Below are 21,061 nucleotides of genomic sequence, written 5' to 3' on the forward strand. Positions count from 1 at the left end.
TTTCATACTGTATGAACAAATGCCCAAATCTTTTATTTTGTCCTGCACTATTAGACATCTCACAACCCCTCAGACTGCTATAGTGCCTCTGTACATAACTGTACATACAATATTGCAAACTATAGCTCCACCTTCAGCAGCTATATAAGAATAACATCTTACTTGCCCACTTATGCTTCAGTTATTAATAATGTAACAAACTTATCAATAATAGTTTGTCAACTACTTTTACCAAAATGTTATGACTATATTTTCTGCAAAATGAAAGTATGTCTTTATTAAAGTTTTAAGAGTTGTTGTTTTTCACGTTGTGGAGTTTTCTTCAAAAACAGGTAGTCAGGCCTATAAAATGTTTAGGGATTTTCTGGATAATGAAATTGGTAAAATCGGAAGTTAACATTTGTGGAGTGGCCTACTACGCTGGGCAAATTCAAATTGTACTGAAATTATCTTTTGCAATATTAACAATATCCTCAGGCTGATAACACTGTTGTGTTAAACTAAATGTGTCTGCAATGCTGATTATAAATTAACAGTGACGTAGTTGGCATTTTAACTGCATTGCAAGTATGGCATCATTATTCTACTTATACTGTGTTCTCAGGTGGTTTATAATTGCTTAATGGTGTTTTTTGGTCAATCTGTCGTAAATGTATGATAGACGATTTCTTTGGGGATTTGATGTAGGGGTTTGTTTACTGTAAGTCAATAAAAAAAAAATATTCTTTTTTGCATCCTCAGCTTTGGAGTGAGCTTAACAAACATGGAATGGGAGGAGGAAAGATGGTAGGGTGGAGTATGAGAGAGCGAGAGAGAGTGGGAGGGTGAAAAAAAGGTGCCTGAATCCATCTCTCTCCTCCCTGTGACGTCGCTCGGTGTGTACCCGGGGTGCGCCGCTCTCTGGTCCCGTCTCAGCAGAAACCACGTTGACTGCTGCCTCCACCGTCCACACACAAATCTGCGGAGCGACGCGCGGTGCGACGCGGCGAGGTGCGTTGCGAGTATCCAGAGTCCTTCTTTTTCATCTTCTTCTTATACTCAACCACGCGGCCTGTCTTGTCCCACATATTAGTGAACTGTTTCCACGCTGTTCCAAGAGAGAGGAAAGAACCTGCTCGGGAGAGGGCTTCAAGGAGACGAGAGGAGAGTGGAGAAAACAGAGGAGGAAAAAGGAAGAGGGAAGAGGAAAGAGGTCGCTTTGGTCCCTCTCCTTTCCCGGACTGAATTTCCCAGCTAGAAGATGCTGAGAATAGTCAGCGTGTTGGCTGTAGTGGCTCTGGGACTGAGCGCCGCTCGCACCAAAGGTACGTTAGGTTAAGGGCAGCCTGCACCGTTTTGGTGCGCATCGCAACGCATACGGCTGGATATGTGAGGGGATACAGGGAAATGTCTCTCTGACATTCAGAACTTATTGCTTATTGCACTGATAACACTCTATTTGTGTTGTTGTTGTTTTTACCTTGAAGAAAATACTGTTTTTGGACTTCATAATTAGTCTGAGCACATAATGATTTCAAAAATAATATAAAACTATACAGCCTCTTATGGAATTTGAAGCTGATTTACAGCATTTCTACAGTATATTATTATTATTAGGACTTTTGTTGTTGTCAATGAAAACCTTAAGGTGACCTGTTTTGGTGTTATCGTCAGGCAATGTGATACTGGTTTAAAGACTTTTATTGAGATATATTTGCCTATTCATATTTACTGCTGCAATCATTTTTTGTAAACAAGCTGCGATTGGAGAGCGGTTTTATGACATGCTTGATGCTATATTGTAATGTGTGGGACTGATCGGTGAAGTAACTTAGGAGGAAAGTGGAGCAGATGATGCACAAATCGATTTTTACTATGTGTAAAAAAAGAATCAGCAAATATGTGCCATTAGGATCGAATAATACAGTTTCCTGACTTTCAGGGAAGCTTAGATTTGCAAGCATGAAGGAATGACTGCCAAATCTTAAAATATAAAGCCGAAAAAACATGTTATAGTGAGTACAAACACCCTCTGCAGGCACCCAGAATAATGTCAAACAGAAACATACAGTTGTTTTTTGTTGCAAGATATATTTTAAAGTACACATATACTTTCATGAAGCCAATGGAAATCATATGAATTATACATATCAGGCTAATGTAACTTACAGCAACAATTTGCTCATAGAACATCTAGAACATGTGACAAGTACTCTCCAAAAGCACAGATGAAAAATGACATTCAGATGTCATAAATGTGTGACACACTGTTGGCACTTTTTGTTTCCTTCACTGCTGAACTAATTTTAGGCTCCTGGTACCCCTACTGCAGTGGAGCTGCTGAATTCTCCAGTGTACGAGGTGTGCCGTAGGTAAGCTGGTAAATGTGGCAACAGGTTTGTGCTAATCAACTCCCTGTAGACCCAGGCTGGCTTTTCCACCATGAAATAACAAGGTGACACCTGTCAGTTTCGTCTGGCAGCCAAAAGACACTATAGCTGTGATAAGCTGTTCATCCTCTTTGCCTCCTGACACAGCATCCAGCCTCCCAGCTGGCTGGCTGCTGACTGACTGGCTGCAGCTGCAATCTTTGTAGTGTGTGTGTGAAAGGAGAGCATACGATAACAGACCTTCTGCAGGCTGTGACCCGCCTCCGAGGTCAAGGCTTGGCCTTACATGCACTTACAAACAACAAATACCATGTGCGGTGCTCAGGAATAGATCGTTACAGAGACGATGTGTTATATGTTAATATTGGTAATACGGCCTGAAATAAGAGTTGATTTTTATTTTTAGGGAGGATTTGTTATTTTCCTTCTGTCAAGAGCTTGACTGTGAAGTAAATAAATTAGTAACAATGTAATGGAAATGGAAAAACCCAGGTATGCCGCTGTACAGTGCACCTAAAATCAGGAGAAAAGAGCATATTTTGTCCAGACTGTCTAACAATTTTCTGTTGCTAAATTGGCCCTCACCACCTTCCTTGATTCCTGTCCATAGCTGTCAGGAAACAACCAGTAAGAAGTGATCTACCCATGAATCGGTTTCTCCTTTTCAGTGTTTGAAAAACAACTGAAATAAGCCTTTGGTCATATGTGGAGAAGATTCGGCCTCTGTTAGAGCAATATGTGAAGCTTTTATATAGATAACTTTGAAGTGCCTATTTAGACACCATCTTATCCTAGGAAAGCATGGATGTACAAATTCCTTTAATCACCATCATCCTGGGGTCCTCTCGACAGGCTGAGCATTCATGTGTGTGTGTGAACATGTGTGTTTCTTCTGTGCATGTGTTGTCAGTAATCAGAGCTTGAAGCGTTAACACATCTGTATGTGCGTTTGTGAGTGTGCTTGCTTGTGCACATGCAGAGCGATAGAGTGCAGCCAACATGTTGACAGCCGCCAAGAATGCAAAAACAGCCGTGGAGGTGGTGATGTGGTTTACAAAGGAATTATTGCATTTGCAGATACACACCACGGCTCAAACTATTTCACTGGGACCGACCGTGTCGCTGCGCAAAAGGGAGAATCTTCTGGCAGCAAAGCAGAGAGAGCTCCACAGTTTTTGTCTGTGCTGCCCAGAGCCAAGCTTTTGTGTAATTCCAAGCAATATGAACTCTGAATTTAGATAGCTCATTACCAGCACAGTGTATTTTAATTCGGCTTCCCACAGTGTGAATCTGTTGGTGGAACCTTTTTTGCTGCTTTAATGTATCCAGATAAACACACTTTAAATCTGTCTCAAAGCATGCAGACGGTGTAATGTTTGGCCATTGGAAGAGCCCACTTGGTAACCAGCCATGGCAACTCTGATGTCTCCTTGTGAAGTTGCATGATGGATTGAGACAGCTTTTCTAATTTATATCTTTCTATATGGGGCTTTTGTGTGTATTGCATGGTGTGTTAGACTGTGCTTTTGTGAACGTGTAGGAGGGATAAAGAAAGCCAAGGGGATAGTCATTTGAGGTGCCCATTAGCAAATAAAAAAAGGGGGGTGACAAAAAAAACAGAATAGATTTATGTCCCCTCTTTGTGGGGAGGAAGTGCATTATGGGAGCACTCTATAAATCCTCCAAAGAGGCTGTGACACAGGACATAGCACAAAACCGTCCCGCTGGCCACGGCCAGGCTCAGCGACACGGAGGAAGAAAACAGATTTATTTACAAACACTTGCTATCTCCTTTCTCTAAGCCCCGCACAGACCCGTGCAATTTCAGAGGAAGGAGGGCTTTGTGGCTGCTGGGATGGAAAAGCTCCGGGCCTCTGATCCCTACACAAATCTACAACCGTCAGAGACAAAAATGGAGTGGTCTGAGTGGATAGGTGCAAGGAGGAGATGTGCGTTCTTGTGATCCTAACTACTGTTGCTGGATCTTTTGCAAGCCAGGTGATACAAGAATAGCAGTTCCTCACCGCACATTGAACTTTGCTCATCAGTGAATTTGTACTATTTTTTTTTCTTTTTGATCCTAGCGGTACTATTCTTAGTGGTGGTAGCATAGTACTTTGTGTGTATTTATTTTTTAAAATTCTATTTCTATTCTGCGGCATGAATGCGTGCGTTACAGCACGCAAGATTGTATGTATGCTAGAAGCGAAAAGCTCTGCCCCAATTTCACTGTACGATGCCTGCGTATTGTGACAATAAAGGAATTTTTATCTCTATCTTATCTTATCTTCAGATGGAGAGCGCGTGAGGGAGGGGAGTCACAGTATGTCTGAGCATGTAGTTCAGTAGCTGATTGAACTGGCTGAAACTTGCTGTGATTCTTATTCTTACCTACAGTATGTTCATGCCATAATGATTATGTTCGTATGCTGTTTTGAGGACTTCTCTTTATTATTTTACACCATCATTCCACAACACCTGATAAACAAACCAGACCCCCTGGGCCTCAATACCTCCCATGCAACTGGCTGTTTGACTTTCTAACAAACAGACCCCAGTATGTAATGGTTGGAAAAAAAAACAACTTCATTGTCATCTTCCTGAGTACAGGCTCCCCAGAGGGGCTGCGTCCTCAGCCCACTAATGACCCACGGCTGCCTTGCCAGATCTCCTACCAACCACATTGTGAAGTATGCAGATTACACAACAGTAGTGGGTCTCATCCAGGATGGCAACAACCTATCCTACAGAGGAAAGGTGAATCATCTGGTGGACTGGTGTGCGACAAACAACCTTATCCTGAATGTTGAAAAGACAAAAAAACTCATTATCGAAAACCACACTCCATATCAACAACAGCTGTGGAGAGGGTCAGCAGCACAATGTTCCAGGGAGTAAAGGTCGCAGACACTATGTCCTTGTCACACCACATCACTTCTATTGCAAAAAGAGCTCAGCAGCGACTGCATTTCCTGTGCCAGATGATGAGAGCTCACCTCCTCCTTCCCATCACCCCCTACTCCTCACCACCTTCTACAGAAGCTCCACAGGGAGCGTGCTGACCACCTGCATTGCTATCTGGTTGCTGTACCTCGGACTGGAAGTCTCTTTGCAGAGTGGTGAGGACAGTGGAGAAGATCACCAGGACATCATCCCCATTCAGAGCAGAGCTCACAGCATTCTCAGGGACCCCACTCGTCCTCATCATGAAGTGATGCCCCAAAAGGGAAAAGGTTCCACACCATCCGTGCCAAAACAGCCTGACTCCTCAATAGTGTCTTCCCCCAAGCCATCAAGCTGCTGAACTGTCAATGATTTCAACGACCCCCAAACTCTCTACATACCCACACAGATGGACTCTAACTGAACACACATCCCATTCAATCTTACTGACACACTTTCTGTGCAATATTATCATTCTTGTGCAGTGTCAAACTGTATCAATCGTGCAATAATATAACGTACTTTTTAAAAAAGTTTTTTTTCCCGTCTTTTTTTCCCCTGTTTTCAATTGGCAATATGCAATGCTCTTATGCAGCTATATAAATCTCTAGATATTTTACATTTTTATTGTACTCTTTTTTTTAAAATGACACTGAATCGTAATTTCGTTGTATTGTACACTATACAGTGGCCAATGCTGAATGACAAATAAAGTCTAGTCTAAGTCTAAGTCTATTCTTATTCTCATTCTTATTCTTCTGTTTAATTTAGCAAGAATATGTCCCATTCAGATCAAAGATCACTTTTACGAGAGCGTCCTGGCCAAGACAGCAGCAAAGCTCCATTTACTATTACTATTGAGACAAAATTGAATACAAAACCAATATGTCCTGAGAAATCACATGAGCTTATGTCTACAAATGCACAATTTTTTAAAATAAATTTATGTAATCACACCAATTTATTAAAAACATAAAAATTGCCCGTCACGTCAAAATATTTTCTGGTTTGAATCCTGTCTGGGTCCTCTCTGTGTGGAGTTTGCATGTTCTCCCCGTGTATGCGTGGGTTCTCTCTGGGTACTCCATCTTCCTCCCACCATTCCAAAACATATGTGAGAACAATTGGTGACTCTAAATTGTCCCTAGGAGTGAATGTGAGTGTGCATGGTTGTTTGTCTGGTTTGTCTCTGTGTGGCCCTGTGATGGACTGGCGACCTGTCCAGGGTGTACACTGCTTCTCGCCCAGGCTTGAGGCCCCCCCGGGACCCTGAATTGGATTAAATGGGAATAGAAAATGGACGGATATACATATATATACGAGCTGCATTCCAACTAAACCTACCACCAGTATATTAATTGTTTAGACTGAATAAGTTTTGAATATAAATCCTGTACATATCTTACTAATAATTCAGTACAGCGCCTCTGGCAGAAAAAGAGATGAGCCAACTCTAAGCTGTGCTAACTCACAATATAGTGGACTATACGGTGAATGAGAAGTTTCAGTTAACATTTCAAACACCACTAAGAAATGGCTTGCTCACTATATAGTGTATTACATAGTGAATGAGTGGACAATTTGAGCACAGCCGCATTGTTCGAGTACCTGACTGGCCTTCCTGCACTCCAGATTTGTCTCCTTTTGTATCGCACATTTGGATGAGAAGAATCAGATAACAAGAACCAGTAACTGTTGAGCAGCTGAAATCTTGTATTCAGCAAGAATGGACACAGATTCTGTTAGCTAAACTGAAAAAAATGACTATCCTCAGATCCCAAACGATTAAAAGGCGTAATTAAAGGCATAGGTGATGTAACATGAAGGTAAACAGGGCTCAGTCTGTTGCTGACATCAAATCCTGGATTAGTTTATATTTTCCAAGTACAGCACTATTTGTTCAGGAACGTTTCATACAAATTAAGGAATTAAAATTTATGTTTTTCTTTTTGCATTTTAGAAACTTGCCATCTTTTCTGTAAATGATCATTTTTCATATAGTTATTGTGAAAGTTAATGAGTAAATGGTCAGTGTTACAAAATGTTCTTCATAATGTCTGTCTTATTTTTGCACTGTCTAACCATAATGAATAAAAATCAAATTAAATTGTTCGGGCCAGATGGTGACTTTCAGCTCACAGCAACTTTCACGTAATTACCTGTGCTTTCTCCACAAGTGCATTTGTAAGTGTTGGTGTGTGTCATCACTGCACTGCCATACTTAATCTCCACTTCTTCTTGATAATCAGCTCTGTAAAGTTGTTTAAAGTGTTTTGCCACACTCTTATCATGGGGATTTGCTCTAAGAGCTCTCCAGGATTTTCAAGAGACTCCTTCTGCCACCTTCTTCAACTCTCCTTTCATCCATTCTTTCTTGCTTTTCAATCACTTAACTCTGGTTCAGTCTCACTGGCGGACTCTCTTCTTTTTTTTCAGCGTGGGGTGATAACACATCAGACGCACACATGCACACAGACACACACTGATGAGAAGCAAAGGGTTACACTGACAGATACAGCCTGACTTGTCCCTCTCCACCAGCTGGGTCCGTCTGACCCCAGAGGAAATGATCACAGGGAGGAGATAGAGAGAATTACAGGACAAGAGTGTGGGGAGTCAGAGAGAGAGAGATGGAGATCTTTGTCTTTGTGACTCATAAATCTTTACACTTGACAAGTGGAGCACTCTGAGTGGAGTGCAGACTTTTCGAGTGTACACAGGGATAGGGCAAGAGTGGCCAAGCAACTTAGATTGCTCTGCTTTTTTTTTGTCTCTACTCAATCCAATATTAGTATCAGGCTCCCATTCTGATTCAAGAATTGTTGGACTGGATACTTAGCCTGGCTGACGCGTCCACATCTCGATGAGATGGTGGTCTGGGAACTAGGTGTGCATTTTCTCGTATTTGAGGCGTGGTTTACGAATGCCTAGAGCCGTTTATTGGGCGCTACGAATGTCTATCAAATGTCTGGTTCTTCCCATGCTGCTTTGTATGCGATTCATAGCCAATTGTATCACTTATACCAGATGACGTATGTAGAGCGACAGAAATTCGACGAGGCAATGAAATCTTTCAATGCCAAACGTTGCTCTTTTTTAAAAGTAAACTTGCGTTAAAACACTTTCTAAGGCTGCATCGAACGGTAACGTTGCGTCCGCTGCCATGTTGGATTAACACTCTACAAGCTTCGGTGTCGCGCATAGACGTCGTCATCGTCTTGCTGCCCCCCCCCCGTTCTGTGATTGGTTCCTAACTGTTCAGGGTCCTATGTGTTCAACTTGTGCCTCTAAACTTTACTACTGTGAGTTTAAACTTTACATAATACCACAACCATTACCAACAACATCGCCAATATTATGATCGAGCAAGTGAACTTGGTGTCAGAATGTACCAGGATTGACAGATATTAAAATACAGGAGTCTGAGTCCAAATAAAGAAGATTGGTGAATCTCTAACAACAGAAAATTGGTGCATGTCCAACACTAATACCAAATTAGACAGACAAAAAGATACATTTCTGAGTCTTGAGTCCTGTGTTGGTCCTATTTTAATGCTTTCTTACCCAATGACCTACACTGTTGGAGCTGGGGTCAGGCTGCTGCAGATTCATTGCTAAGAACAACCCCATATTCAGGTCAGCTCCTTGTGAGCATTAGCTGCCTGTTTCAGCTCTGCAAGCAGCAACACATGTTCCTCATTGTCAGTCTGCACACATAACCCCATTAGAACCGTCAGCACCATGTATTTGTTGATGCTTTGCAAGGTTAATGATCATCCACAGGTACTGGGCTGCTCGTGCACACATAATAATTTGCCAATAATTGTCATTTTCTTAATGGGTTTACATTCCCTTAAGGCCTGACGCATACACCAACACACAAAGATACACAAGCTGTCCCTGTGTGGTTTTTCCTTGATGATTGTGTTAAGTGTTCATCGCTTGGCTGTCTGTTTTTCTTTTTTTGTGCTCAATTTCAATTAATCTGTCTGTAGCTATTATGAACAGTTGCTATTCCATAAGCTAGCCATTTACACACTGTGCAGAAACTACCAGAGTTTACCTACAAAATCAAACTATTCATTTACACACATATGCATGCTTTCCTTTGGACACACGTATATTTCAAGCCTAGATAAAATTGTTCCTCCCTAGGGATAGCTGGACACACTGTCAGTGCTTAGGGATTCTTTGCATTTAGGAGGAGGTTTACAGATATGTTTATGCAGATAAAAGGCATTGCATTCAATGGTCATTGTTCTGAGTTTTGTCAGCGTCCCTGGTGTTAGTCCAGCGTGCAAAGTTTTTTATCCTTCCATGGTATGATGGGGCTTGGAGATGAGCTTGACAAGTGTATACTACCTGCTTACTTACTTCTGTTCGGCTGCTCAGGTGTTGCTGCTGTTTCTTTTCATATTCACTGAAAGATGAATGATTCGTCATTTTAAAAGAGCCGGATGCCAAACACTGAGTTTCACATGCAGTATTTTCAAGCCTCCTGAGAACATATTTCATTTGAGTAAATGCTATGAAAGTGGCATCACTACTTTTGTTTTGATGGCAGAGAGCGCTGCTTTTCTTCTCCTTGACAAACATTGTGTACTTACTTTAGTTGCATGACAACATAATGCACAGGCACAAACGAAGCCAATGCCTGGCTCCATCCTTGATTTTGTCATGAGCTGATGACATTCAGTAAGGAGCTGCATCAACTGAGCTATCCGTGGTGCTGAAAGCCAACTTCCTTGAATGACGTTAACTGGATTTTGTCTTTCCATTAGCTCATGCCTCAGCTGAGTGGGAATACACATTCACCAGAGTGTGATAATATTGGAAGGGTGGTGAAATGTGGGAACACACCAGGGACCTGACGGTCTGTCGCGGCTATGATACGGCTAAGCAGTGATTGATGAGTGACAGATGGATGGATGAAAATGGCCAAGAAATGTGCAGCATCTCATTGTTAATGCAAAGGAGCACTGTTTTCACCATCAAAAAAGTTAGAGGTGATGGTAATGTAAGACTTGCTGAAGGAATATTCTTGCTCATTTACATATCCTTGAGACCTATTTTCCCAGCTTTTCTCAGCTTTTTATAGTGAGTTATCAGGGCTTATAAATCAGCTCATCTTTTGCCAAAATTCCTACAGTTTTGCTTCTTATGCATGAAATGTCTGTCTTTGGGCTTCTCTCACTTTTTTATTGTATATTGTCACAGAATAGACTAGTATGCATTTATAGCTGTGACAGAATAAAATCAGTTTTATAACTGGAAAACTGTTGTACATCCAGAGGGAGTTTGGTGAAATCTGATAAATTGCCTCAAGGGAAATTTCTTGAAACAGCTTTTGTTAAGGTTGAAGACAACAAGTTTGAAAGAGATTGACATATGTGAGCGTATCAGGCCTCTGTAGCCAGCTCCTCATCTCTGACTAATACTAGTGGTTTGAAGCTACTTCTCATATTGCAAGTTGCCCTCTTCATTTTGACATTGCATGGAATAAAAAGACAATATCTTATGTTTGCTTTTTCTGACAGCAATATTGATTCTACTATAGGCTCCCTATTTTTAGACTACTCGCAGGTATGATGTTCAATATTTTGTAACATTTCATCAGCTGGTTTCATGCTATTCCACTGGCTCTTTAATGTGTTGACGCTGGTCAAGCTATATTCATGCATGCACACAAAAAAAGATGACCTCATCAGGCTGTGGCTGTTTGTCTTTGCTCATGCATATTAAAAGAAGTGGCGGACACGCTGTGCTACATAAATTGTTTTATTCTTTTTATTGGAAAGCCTGCATCGCAGGATAAGTTGAGTGACAGAAGGATTGTTAGTTAGTCATTTTTACGGAATCCTGACTAACGTGTTGTTATGTGTTACTGCTCAATGTTGGGTGTTTGAAATTGTTGTGATAATAAGTCACAAGATCAGAATGGTGATTAATCAGGCTTTTTTATTTGCCTGTGCCTTAGGTGCCAGTTGAAAAGTTGAACTATTCTCAACTTTCTATTCCAAGCCAAACTGGAAAAGGAAAGCAATAGGCATAAAGTTCAATTTGGGAATGAAAGACATCTCCCCATTTAAAGTGAATTAGAAGTGAGACTGTTATAGTCTGAAATGCATACATGTGAATCCTGCCTTGTAGTGGTGTGTTGCACTGTGTTGATTGTCCCTTAACTGCTCTTTCACTACCTCTACTAACAACTCAGTGGCTTTTAGTGGCTGTTTTTAGAATAGACAAGAATAGAATAACTTTTATTATCCCACGGGTGAAAATTGCATGTTACAGAGCTCTGTGATGAAATAATATACACAAAAATACATTTTCAAATGCATGAAGGTATGTACAAGATGTAAAATGGCATATACAATTTGTGAAATAATATATGCAACATATGAACATATTGAGGTGCAGGTGAATAGTAAGTAGCAGTGACGATGGGTGATGATGAGTGGTGTTCATGTGGTGTTATGGATTCTGACAGCTGCCGGTGAGAATGACCTGCGGTAGCGTTGCTTCCTTCACTGCAGGAGTGAAAGTCTGTTTCTGAACGAGCTGCTCAGAGCCCGTACCATCACATGCAGGGGGTGGGAGATGTTGATCCTGATGGATGTTAGCTTAGATAACATCCTCTCTACACCCACCTGCTCGGTGGGGTCCAGAAGGCAGTCCAGGACAGAGCTGGCCCTCTTGATCAGCTTATTGAGTTTCCTCCTGTTGTCTCTTTCTGCCATTCCACTGCTCCAGCAGACCACATCGTAAAAGATAGCAGACACTACCATGGTGTCATAAAACATCCTTCAGAGAGTCCTGTTAACTCCAAATGACCACAGTCCCCTTAGCAGGTGAAGACGACTGAGGCCCCTCTTGTAAAGTGCATCAGTATTTGTGGACCAGATCAGCCTCTAACTTACAAATGGAACAGTGATGAGCATCAAAGTTCTATGTTGAACGGAGAAGGAGAAGTAATAGTAATAAACAAATAATCAAAGATGTAATCTACAGTTTAAGTTTCTTTATATCAAGGATCCCCTCGAAAATGAGATGACGCATCTCAAGGGGCTATCCTTAAAAAAAATAATAAACAAATATAACACAAATTGACATGGGACTTGCAAGGCCTGAGACGCAAGCCCATCTACAGTGCAAGAGTAATATCTGAGAAGTGGTATTTAAAGTCCACCATCCCTTAGGAGCAGTATCTTTTCTTTCACAGGTTCACAACAAGAATTTATGTGTCTGACTTGATGCATTGTATTCTGTATAACTTTTAGTGCCATTAAGGGGACTGCATCATGGCTTTTACTTCACAACTGAATGATGGTAATGAAATGTTTCTTAACTATTGAATTCAAGTCAACAAACTTATTTGGAGGGTAAATATGAAAACAATGCTTTTTGGCGAGAAGAAGTTAATGAAATCTCACCTTCACATGATACCTTTAGAGCTGTAAAGATTCTTTAATTACACTACAATGTCATAAACATTTTTCACCCAAGTGATTTAAATGACAATAATATTTCTAGTATTTTAGGTTCAAAAGATAATAAAGTGCAGTAATCTTTGTGACAGACCTACTGTAAGTCCAATGCAGATGTGTGTGTGTTTGCTTGTGGGTGTGTATGTGTAAGAGTGTGTAAGTGTAGAGTTGAATTGCGCCACAGAGCCAAGAACCACAAAGCACCTAAAAATAAAGTGTTCCAACGGTCTGAGGTACATTGGCTAGTGGCCAGTGATTCTCACATCCAGGCTGCTTGGCCATATTTCCAAGCTGCTGTAGAAATCATGGCACAATGATCCATGAATCCTTCAGCCTTGTGATGTGTTTATGGGGAGGAGTGTGTATGTGTGTGTGTGTGTGTGTGTGTGTGTGTGTGTGTGTGTGTGTGTGTGTGTGAAATGAAGAATGAAAAGCCATAGCTCAGAACTTAAAATTTGCCAGTGTAAGATAAAGGCTTTCATTCTGAGACATCTGCAGTGAATTGTTTACTCACACATATGCATATGTATATGAATGCACTTAAACACACACACACATGCACACCCACAGTGCACACACAGGTGTGTTCATGAAGAAGCTCTGTCATGGTTGCAGCAATTTTATCCCTCTGCTGCAACTGGGCCAAGGATACACACATTCACACGCGCACACACACACACACACACACACACACACACACACACACACACACACACACACACACACACACACACACACACACACACACACATCTCTGTTAAGGTGCATCCCAGGTTCCTGTATCTGTTGCACAGGCTCAGTAATTGCATGTACAAATTTGTGTATGTACGTGTGTGTGTGTGTTTATGTGTGTAGGTCAAATTCCTGAGGGACCTGAACTCTCTGCTGGGTTGCTTCATTTTTCTAACAGGTCGCTCAGGACCTCATTTGTTCCTGTGTGTCAAGGGAAAAATCACTATGGCAAAGAAAAAGAGGTAGCAGAGAGGGAGCACTGACACCGTCACACTGTAGGGGCAGATTTAGCTCATATTTGTGTCCTGTATCTCCTCCTCCCGTGCTTCAGTCCTGCAGACAGCATCCTGGCAGTAGCAGCTCCCCATGTGTTACCAGGAGGAGGATCTGGGTCATTGTGCGCGTCCTCCTCCCACCGCTTTGCATCCTCTCACTCCCCCCTTGTTCATCTTCTGTTTCATTTGCCTCCATCTTATCATCATCCATGTCTTTTCCTTGTCTGTCTTTGTCTAATCTTGGAGCCAATAATATAAGAAATACAATCTCTTCGCTTTTTGTTTTATGTTCCGTCAATCTGCGGTTCTCATCTTTCTCTGTGTTCCCGCTGGGTTTCTTCCTGGTGTAGCATTAGCGTGGAGGTAATTACCGGCGGCAAGGCTTAGCCAGGGCTTATCAAGCTGTACTCTCCATCCCTCAGGATCTGTATTTCCCCTCTCTGTTTCTCATTCAGTTCCTGCTTTTTTTCACAAGAACCCTATTGAGATTCTCCTTTTGGAAGGGCATTGGGTTCAGGTAATTTAAAAGCTAAAATCTTAAACCGACTTGTGTTTTGATTTTGTCCAGAGAAATTTAGTTGACTTATGTTGAGTTTGTTCTTTGCCGAGGCCAAGCATACCCTATAGAGACTGAGAGAGTGACACAAAATGAAGCAGGACAGCATACAGACAGTGTGTGCCTGTCAACATGTTTATATGACTTTAATGAACTTCATTTATTATTCTTACATAGCTACATAAAATAACAAAAATAAATGAATTCATGTGTTTCTTCTTGTTTTGCTTACCATATAGATATCTTTATTGTAGGTTATCAGTTACTAAAAGGAATTTAAAGAGTTATGTTGATTCATTGCCTACTCAGAGCTGGTTTGCTGGAGGCACATCTCTCCTTATAAACCCACAACTCTCCTACGTACTCCTTGCCCTCTATTTGAATGTCTTGTCACTTGAATACACTGCATGCTGACACAGATTAGCTTGTGTGTGTGTGTTTGAAGGTCACTCACTTTTCTAACCAGCACACCCTTATCAAGACTGTCCGGCTAACTCAACACTCCAGCTTGCACACTGTTTGCTTCTCATGTTGTGTTGGGGAGTTGTATGTTTCTGTTCTTCTTGCTCATGTGTGGGAAGTCGGTGGATTTTGGTGTGTTCATGCATGTGTGTGAGTGTGCATGTGTGGAGATGGTACCCCTGGAGGTCTCATTACGGTGAGAGTGAATGGCCGAGCTCAGGCCTAGCATCTGTCTCTGAGAGCGGAGGGGCCCCACACCGAGCTCAGAGCTGAGGCTGCTTTCTGCTAAATAACGATAACATCGTGCCAACTTGCTGTGCAGAAAAGTTCTGCTCCCTAAATCATCTCAATACATGCAAATCTGTTTTACTCTCAGTATTTGAAGCATAATGCTGTTGACAAATTTTGCCATCAGAGAGGAGACTATTATCTTAATTTCTTTTGTCAGAATGCTACATTGTCTCTTTCTGCATTTCAAGGAAAAAGCATCATGGATATTTAAGCAACCCTTTTATAGGTTACAAATTACTTTTATATGAGTATTTAGAATTGTTATTTAGAAATGTTATTTAGAATTGTTATTTAGAAATAAATAAGAGTAAATTTCAATCAATGACTTATATCAAATCTATAAAGCAGCTGAAAATAGATACATCATTATTGAGGTAATAACAAATTATAACATAGTAAGCATCCTTATATTTATAAAAAAAAAAAAATACAAGCCTCCAGCTATGGAATGTTAAAAACACTTACTCTAAATGTTTGTTTACTGCTTATTTATTTAGGTCAATTTCCAATAAGATGAATTCAATCATACTGTAAAGACAAACCTGTTGAATCTCACCCATGAAAATGGTCTAACAGTAGCCATTCAATTTGACCAGAAAGATTTCAGCCCCATTTCTCTGAGGAAATATATTGTGGGATATAACACAGGATACACTTTTATCTGTTCTTTAGAGCATATATTTTGGGTTCTGAAGTTACTATCAGGTCAATAAACACAACCCTATCACTTTGTTTGGGGATGCCAAGGAATGAAAAGATGCTGATGTCTTTTGCTCTTTTGCTACATAGCTGCCAACAAAAGTCTAATTCGGCCTAAAAGAGGTATCTGTACCAACTATCTGTGCTTGGGATGCATCCAAGAGAAATGTCAGTATTTGTGAATAAAACTGCTAGTCAAATATTTTTGTGTGGTAGTGTGGAAGTCTGAACTTGGACTATGATCTTTGTTTATATGGTAGCACAAAGATATCAGGTCTCAAAATATGTACACCATATTTTGAACAACTTGAATTTAGCAGTTATGACAAACTAAAAAGAAATCAATCGAAATTATAGTCCCCATTACATTAGATCAGTGTTTCTCAATTCCGGTCCTCGGGACCCACTGCCCTGCATGTTTTCGATTTTTTTCCCTCCTCCAGCACACCTGGATTCATTCAAATGAATGGCTCCTGATCAGGCCACTGACGAGCTTAATGACGAGTTGATCATTTGAATCAGGTGTGCTGGAGGGGCAGTAGCTCTTTAATGCAGAAGATTTCTTGCAGATTCAGTCCCTTTTTTTCCTCGATTTTAAATGAAGTTATCCAGATTTTAACCAGAATTTTATGGGGCCTGCCTCTGCTCCAATTTTCCAACAGGTTTCAGGAAATTCAGGCTCAATTAACTCTGAGCCTGAGTGAAATCGGAGAGGAATCTCATCATGTAAAAAGGGACTTCTCCTTCACTTATCCCATTACTAAATGTGGATAAAGTTACAAATGATGACTAATATGAATTAATGACAGCTCTATCATCTACTTTGCAGGTAGATGATGACCAGCTGCCTGTTCCAGTTGCTGAAAAAGAAATTATGCCACCTGCTGAATATGTCCTTCCTGACATTGTATGTAACAGTCTGATAATAACAAACCAACTTTTTTCTGAAAGCTGCAAAAGATCTGCCTCAGCTTTTTGCCATCATCATTTTGGCTGAGATTCACACGAGCCAGAATATGTTTAGGAGATATGAAACGATCCATCTCTGCCACATAAATGCAAGGGAATATCTTCGCTCTAATCCCTCTCTACATCTCAAAATTACACTTTTATGTTGCCGGAAAACCCACAGCTGCTGCTCTTATTTACACACAAACACACAGACACACACAAATGCACCATTTAAATATCAGCGAGTCCTCTCATTTTATGCCATGCCCCAAAAGCAAATAGATGATATCTAGCTGTGTGGTATTTCCCAGGTGATATTTTCAGGCACTTGAGTGTGTACCACCTGATGCTCAAGATCTTATGAAATTGCAGCTTGTGTGTGTTTGTCAAAGAGGAGCCCTGCTATTGTACGTCTCCTGAGTCTTGTTTTGGTGAGCCTGTGTTGGAATAGTGACAGCTGTCTCCTGCCGGGTATTGCCAAGATGACTGAAGACCTTTAGAGAGGTGCAAACACACACATTTAAATACGCATCTCAACTGTTCTCTCTTTCACTTCTGAGTCTTCCCCTTGGTTTTGCACTCTCCACTTTTTCTTACATATCCAACTTTAGTTTGTGCCTTTCATTTTGTTTGTACATTCTGATGTTTGTTGTGGTGCTCCGCTGTGTGAAAAATGACTTATCGCTGTCTCGGTGGGGGAATTTTCCAGTGACATCGGTGCTTTCATCCATGCACTCTCTCGCTGTGCTGTGTTCATGAATTGACATCGTAATCACACCCATGCCACTTTCTCTCCATTTCCAGAGCCCCAGGAGGGTCTCAGTTTTATATGCATATATTGGGAGAAAATGATGGAAATCTGTGACAGAGTGTCATTAGAGGGCTGGAGATGTAACAGCAGAGAATACGTGAGCGACTGACTGGCAGGTAGAAGAAAGGACAGGAGGGCAAAAAAGGGAGAGAGAAAGTGAGCCTCAGAATGAAGTTGACTAAATTGGACAGTCATGCCATTTAAAGTTGGTATCTGTTGAATTTTTTTTATGAATAAATGTGTAGAATCGAATCTCTGAATAACAGCAGAACTATTTTCTCTTCTCCAAATTCTACCCGTGTTGACATTTAGCATGTGTAGCTGTCTGCGCTTGACAGCTGCACACTTGTCAAAGCTGGTTTGCAGATAAAACTACCTCAGACCTTTTTATCGAAGAGCACTGAACATATTTTAAATCTGTGTACACTTGGTGTGTGTATAAGTACTGTTTGTGTCAACAAGAATATTAGTATTTAGCACTCACGCCTTCATAAAGTCAACAATGATAAATAACACTTGTTCTGATTTGCTGATTTACTTACATGAACAACACCTAACAGCTTGCTGGAAATGACCACACATTGAAGAGTCTGAAACACTGGAAGAGATTTAAAAGGAAAGAATCACAGATAAAAAACAAAAAGAACAACTTATGGTTCTGAGCTCATTTCTGTGTGTGGGGAAAGCTTCCAGCAATCAGCTGGGCAGTTGCATTTTATATGCTGTCGTTCAATTCTTCCACTTTTCTTCCACACCTGAACATGTATTGTAAAAATTCAGCCCAACCAAACTACCAACCCTTTTAAAAGTAGCTTGAGTTTACTTGGCATGAGTAAAACACAGGTTAACTGATATGCTTTTTAAATGTGTTTTTTTAGAAACAGTTTCAGTATAACAGAAACACATATGCTGTTCACATAAATGTATGCAAACTAAAAAATTGTTATTAATGAAGACCATTTTCCTTTGAAAACTTCCACCATTCTTTCTTTTACAGATAAAAATGGAAGTTATGTTATACACATCGCACTAACACAAAAGGAGAAAAATGTTTACTGGCATTTGATACAGTAACTAATTTACCAATAATTCCCAATATATATCACAAAAAAATTCTGGCAAATGTAAAAAGCAAAGGGAACTGAGAAACGTGAATACATTAAAATTAGCGTATGCATTGTTAAAGCACCAAACTCCTCATGCACAGTTGATAAAAGAGGCTTACAGAGCACTGCTTTACGAGATCCAAACTTAAGGTGAAGCATTATGAAATATTAAAAAGGTCTTGTTATATAAAATACAGATAGAGTCTAAAGTAGGTTTTTTTCTCTCTCTTTGGCTCTATTTTAAAGGCAAGGTTTCCAGTCCTAAATAGAGTGGCTTTAGGATTACCTTTGTTTTCAACTGTGCCATGCCACTCCCAGCTGCTTGCCGCTGCGCCTTGAGTAACAGCCCGTGTTAGGTGTTTTAATATTCAAACTTGTTTTTATCTTTACTGTATTCTCTTGAGTCTCTGAGGCTGCGTGATGTAATACGAAAGTACAGTTAGCAGCGCTGACGAGGGATTAAAACCTACGTCCTGTGACACTGCTGAAAGCTGAAGCCTTTTGATGTGAAATCAAGCGGCTCATCCTGTGCTGTACAGCAAAAAGAAGGAAGAATGAATCAAATGTCTGACATCCTGAAATGCAAATACACAGTTTGACATGTGTGCGTGTGGAAGTATAATTTTCTCTCCTCTGATCCCTCTTTCGTTGTTTTCATGTGGGCCTTTCTCTACTACTCAGATGCGCTTGTGCTTCAACTCTACCAGAAAGCTTAATGCAGTCATTGTTTTGTGAATTAATGTACTTTGGGCCCAAGGTTGCCATTTTGCCCTAAATTTTCTTTCTTCTTTGCATTTTTTTTATTCCCTATAACTCAGACTCTGAGGGCAATAGGATAGTCCATTTGTTAGCAAACACTAATCACTGGTCATGCAAAACTACAAGGCCCTTAAGAATACATACATTTAAGCCATAATACAATTTAATCAGTTGGGTTATATTAAGAATTAACCACACATAGTTGTCATGACTTGAAAAACTAGTCACAACCAGTTTTTGTTCTTTTTTTGTGCTGTAAAGTTGGGTACTTTTACATAAATGGCATGCTCCAGTAGCTTCAATCATATTGTGTCTTTGGATTTTCATGAGATTTTCCAAAAAGCTTTTTTTTTTTTCTTCGTCAGGACACAGGCACAGTTTTTCTGTGCTAGTTTGAATGCTCCGCTGCAGAAGTGATTTCTGCTGGTAACTCTGGCACTTTCTCAAATCTGTTGTGATGCATGACCAGGGCAGCAGGGAAGGCGTTTGCATGTGAGAGCAGCCGATTGAGCCTTCCAAAGCCTGGGTAATGCCTGGAATAACACCCCAAATCCAGATGAGTTGAAGAGAAGACGTGTTGCATGCAGAGCAGCAACAAAGCAGAGAAATGAGAAAAGAAACCATTTCTTCTCTTAATCATTATGGGAGGAGTGAGAGCACAGGTGGATAAAATGAAAATTCTTGGATCTGATGAGGACAGAGCAGGATTATCAGGGGGGCAATGTCATTTTTTTTTAAGGCAAGGCAAGTTTATTTGTATAGCACAATTCAACAACAAGGTGATTCAAAGTGCTTTACAGATACATTAAAACAGTAGAAATAAAAAGTATGATTTAAATTTTAAACAAAAAGAAAGAAACATTTTTTACATGTAGATATGGCAGCAGGAACTTGCTTTTTAATCACACCTTCACATAAGGAACTTGCTCTGTCGTGGGAGTATTATTGCAGATAATTGTCTGTGTACTGTGCCTATAACTAAGATTTCATTAGGGGGCACACCAGATGACTCAGGCCAGAAAAGACATGCCACAGGCATCTATACCATTCTAGTTCTTTAACACACACAGATGTTTCCAGAAATACTGATCCACTGGTACTGATCTCTCAAAACCTATTTTGATAAGCATATTTGTCACTGTGCAGTGGAAAAGATATTTTGTAAAGATATTGGTAATTGCGGAATTTCTCTACAAGCTTTTCACCATTTCTATGGCTGCCGCCCCTGTCCTACATCCGGTAAAATTTGGCCCTGCCCCACCCCTACTGGTCACCGACATACTGCAGGTTGCAAATCAAAGGGATAATTTGATACTACTGAGAAATGGTTTCTTGTCCATTCAAGACGGTGGTTAAAAACACATTATAAACTTACATCTCTGTCTGACTTGACTACTCAAAATGAATTCTAAGCACTTAAAATGAAGTAAACAGAAATACCATTAATTTCTGAGGATGTGCACTAATAAATGCGAGATACAAGAGGCAGCCATGAAAAACACCCGTATCCATTATCGAAAGCAAGTGTATTCCTGGCTTAACACCTTACTACTCAGCTTGAGGACTATACAGGCAGACAGAAACTGCACAGAGTGGTAACAGTAACGAAGGAGGGGTTGC

At 40.5% G+C, this 21,061-nt stretch overlaps 1 protein-coding gene across 1 annotated transcript in view; it reads left to right on the plus strand.

Annotated features, from left to right (window-relative positions):
* Positions 1 to 872: 872 nt before the first annotated feature.
* Positions 873 to 21,061, plus strand: part of LOC142388585 (calsyntenin-2-like) — a 355,755-nt gene continuing 335,566 nt past the window's right edge. The window contains exon 1 of the mRNA XM_075474005.1: positions 873 to 1,304. Coding sequence (XP_075330120.1) covers positions 1,241 to 1,304 — 64 coding nt within the window. The 5' untranslated portion in view covers positions 873 to 1,240. The remainder of the gene's footprint in view (positions 1,305 to 21,061) is intronic.

Source organism: Odontesthes bonariensis, chromosome 9, assembly GCF_027942865.1.
Source record: "Odontesthes bonariensis isolate fOdoBon6 chromosome 9, fOdoBon6.hap1, whole genome shotgun sequence".
NCBI classification, from domain to species: Eukaryota; Metazoa; Chordata; class Actinopteri; order Atheriniformes; family Atherinopsidae; genus Odontesthes; species Odontesthes bonariensis.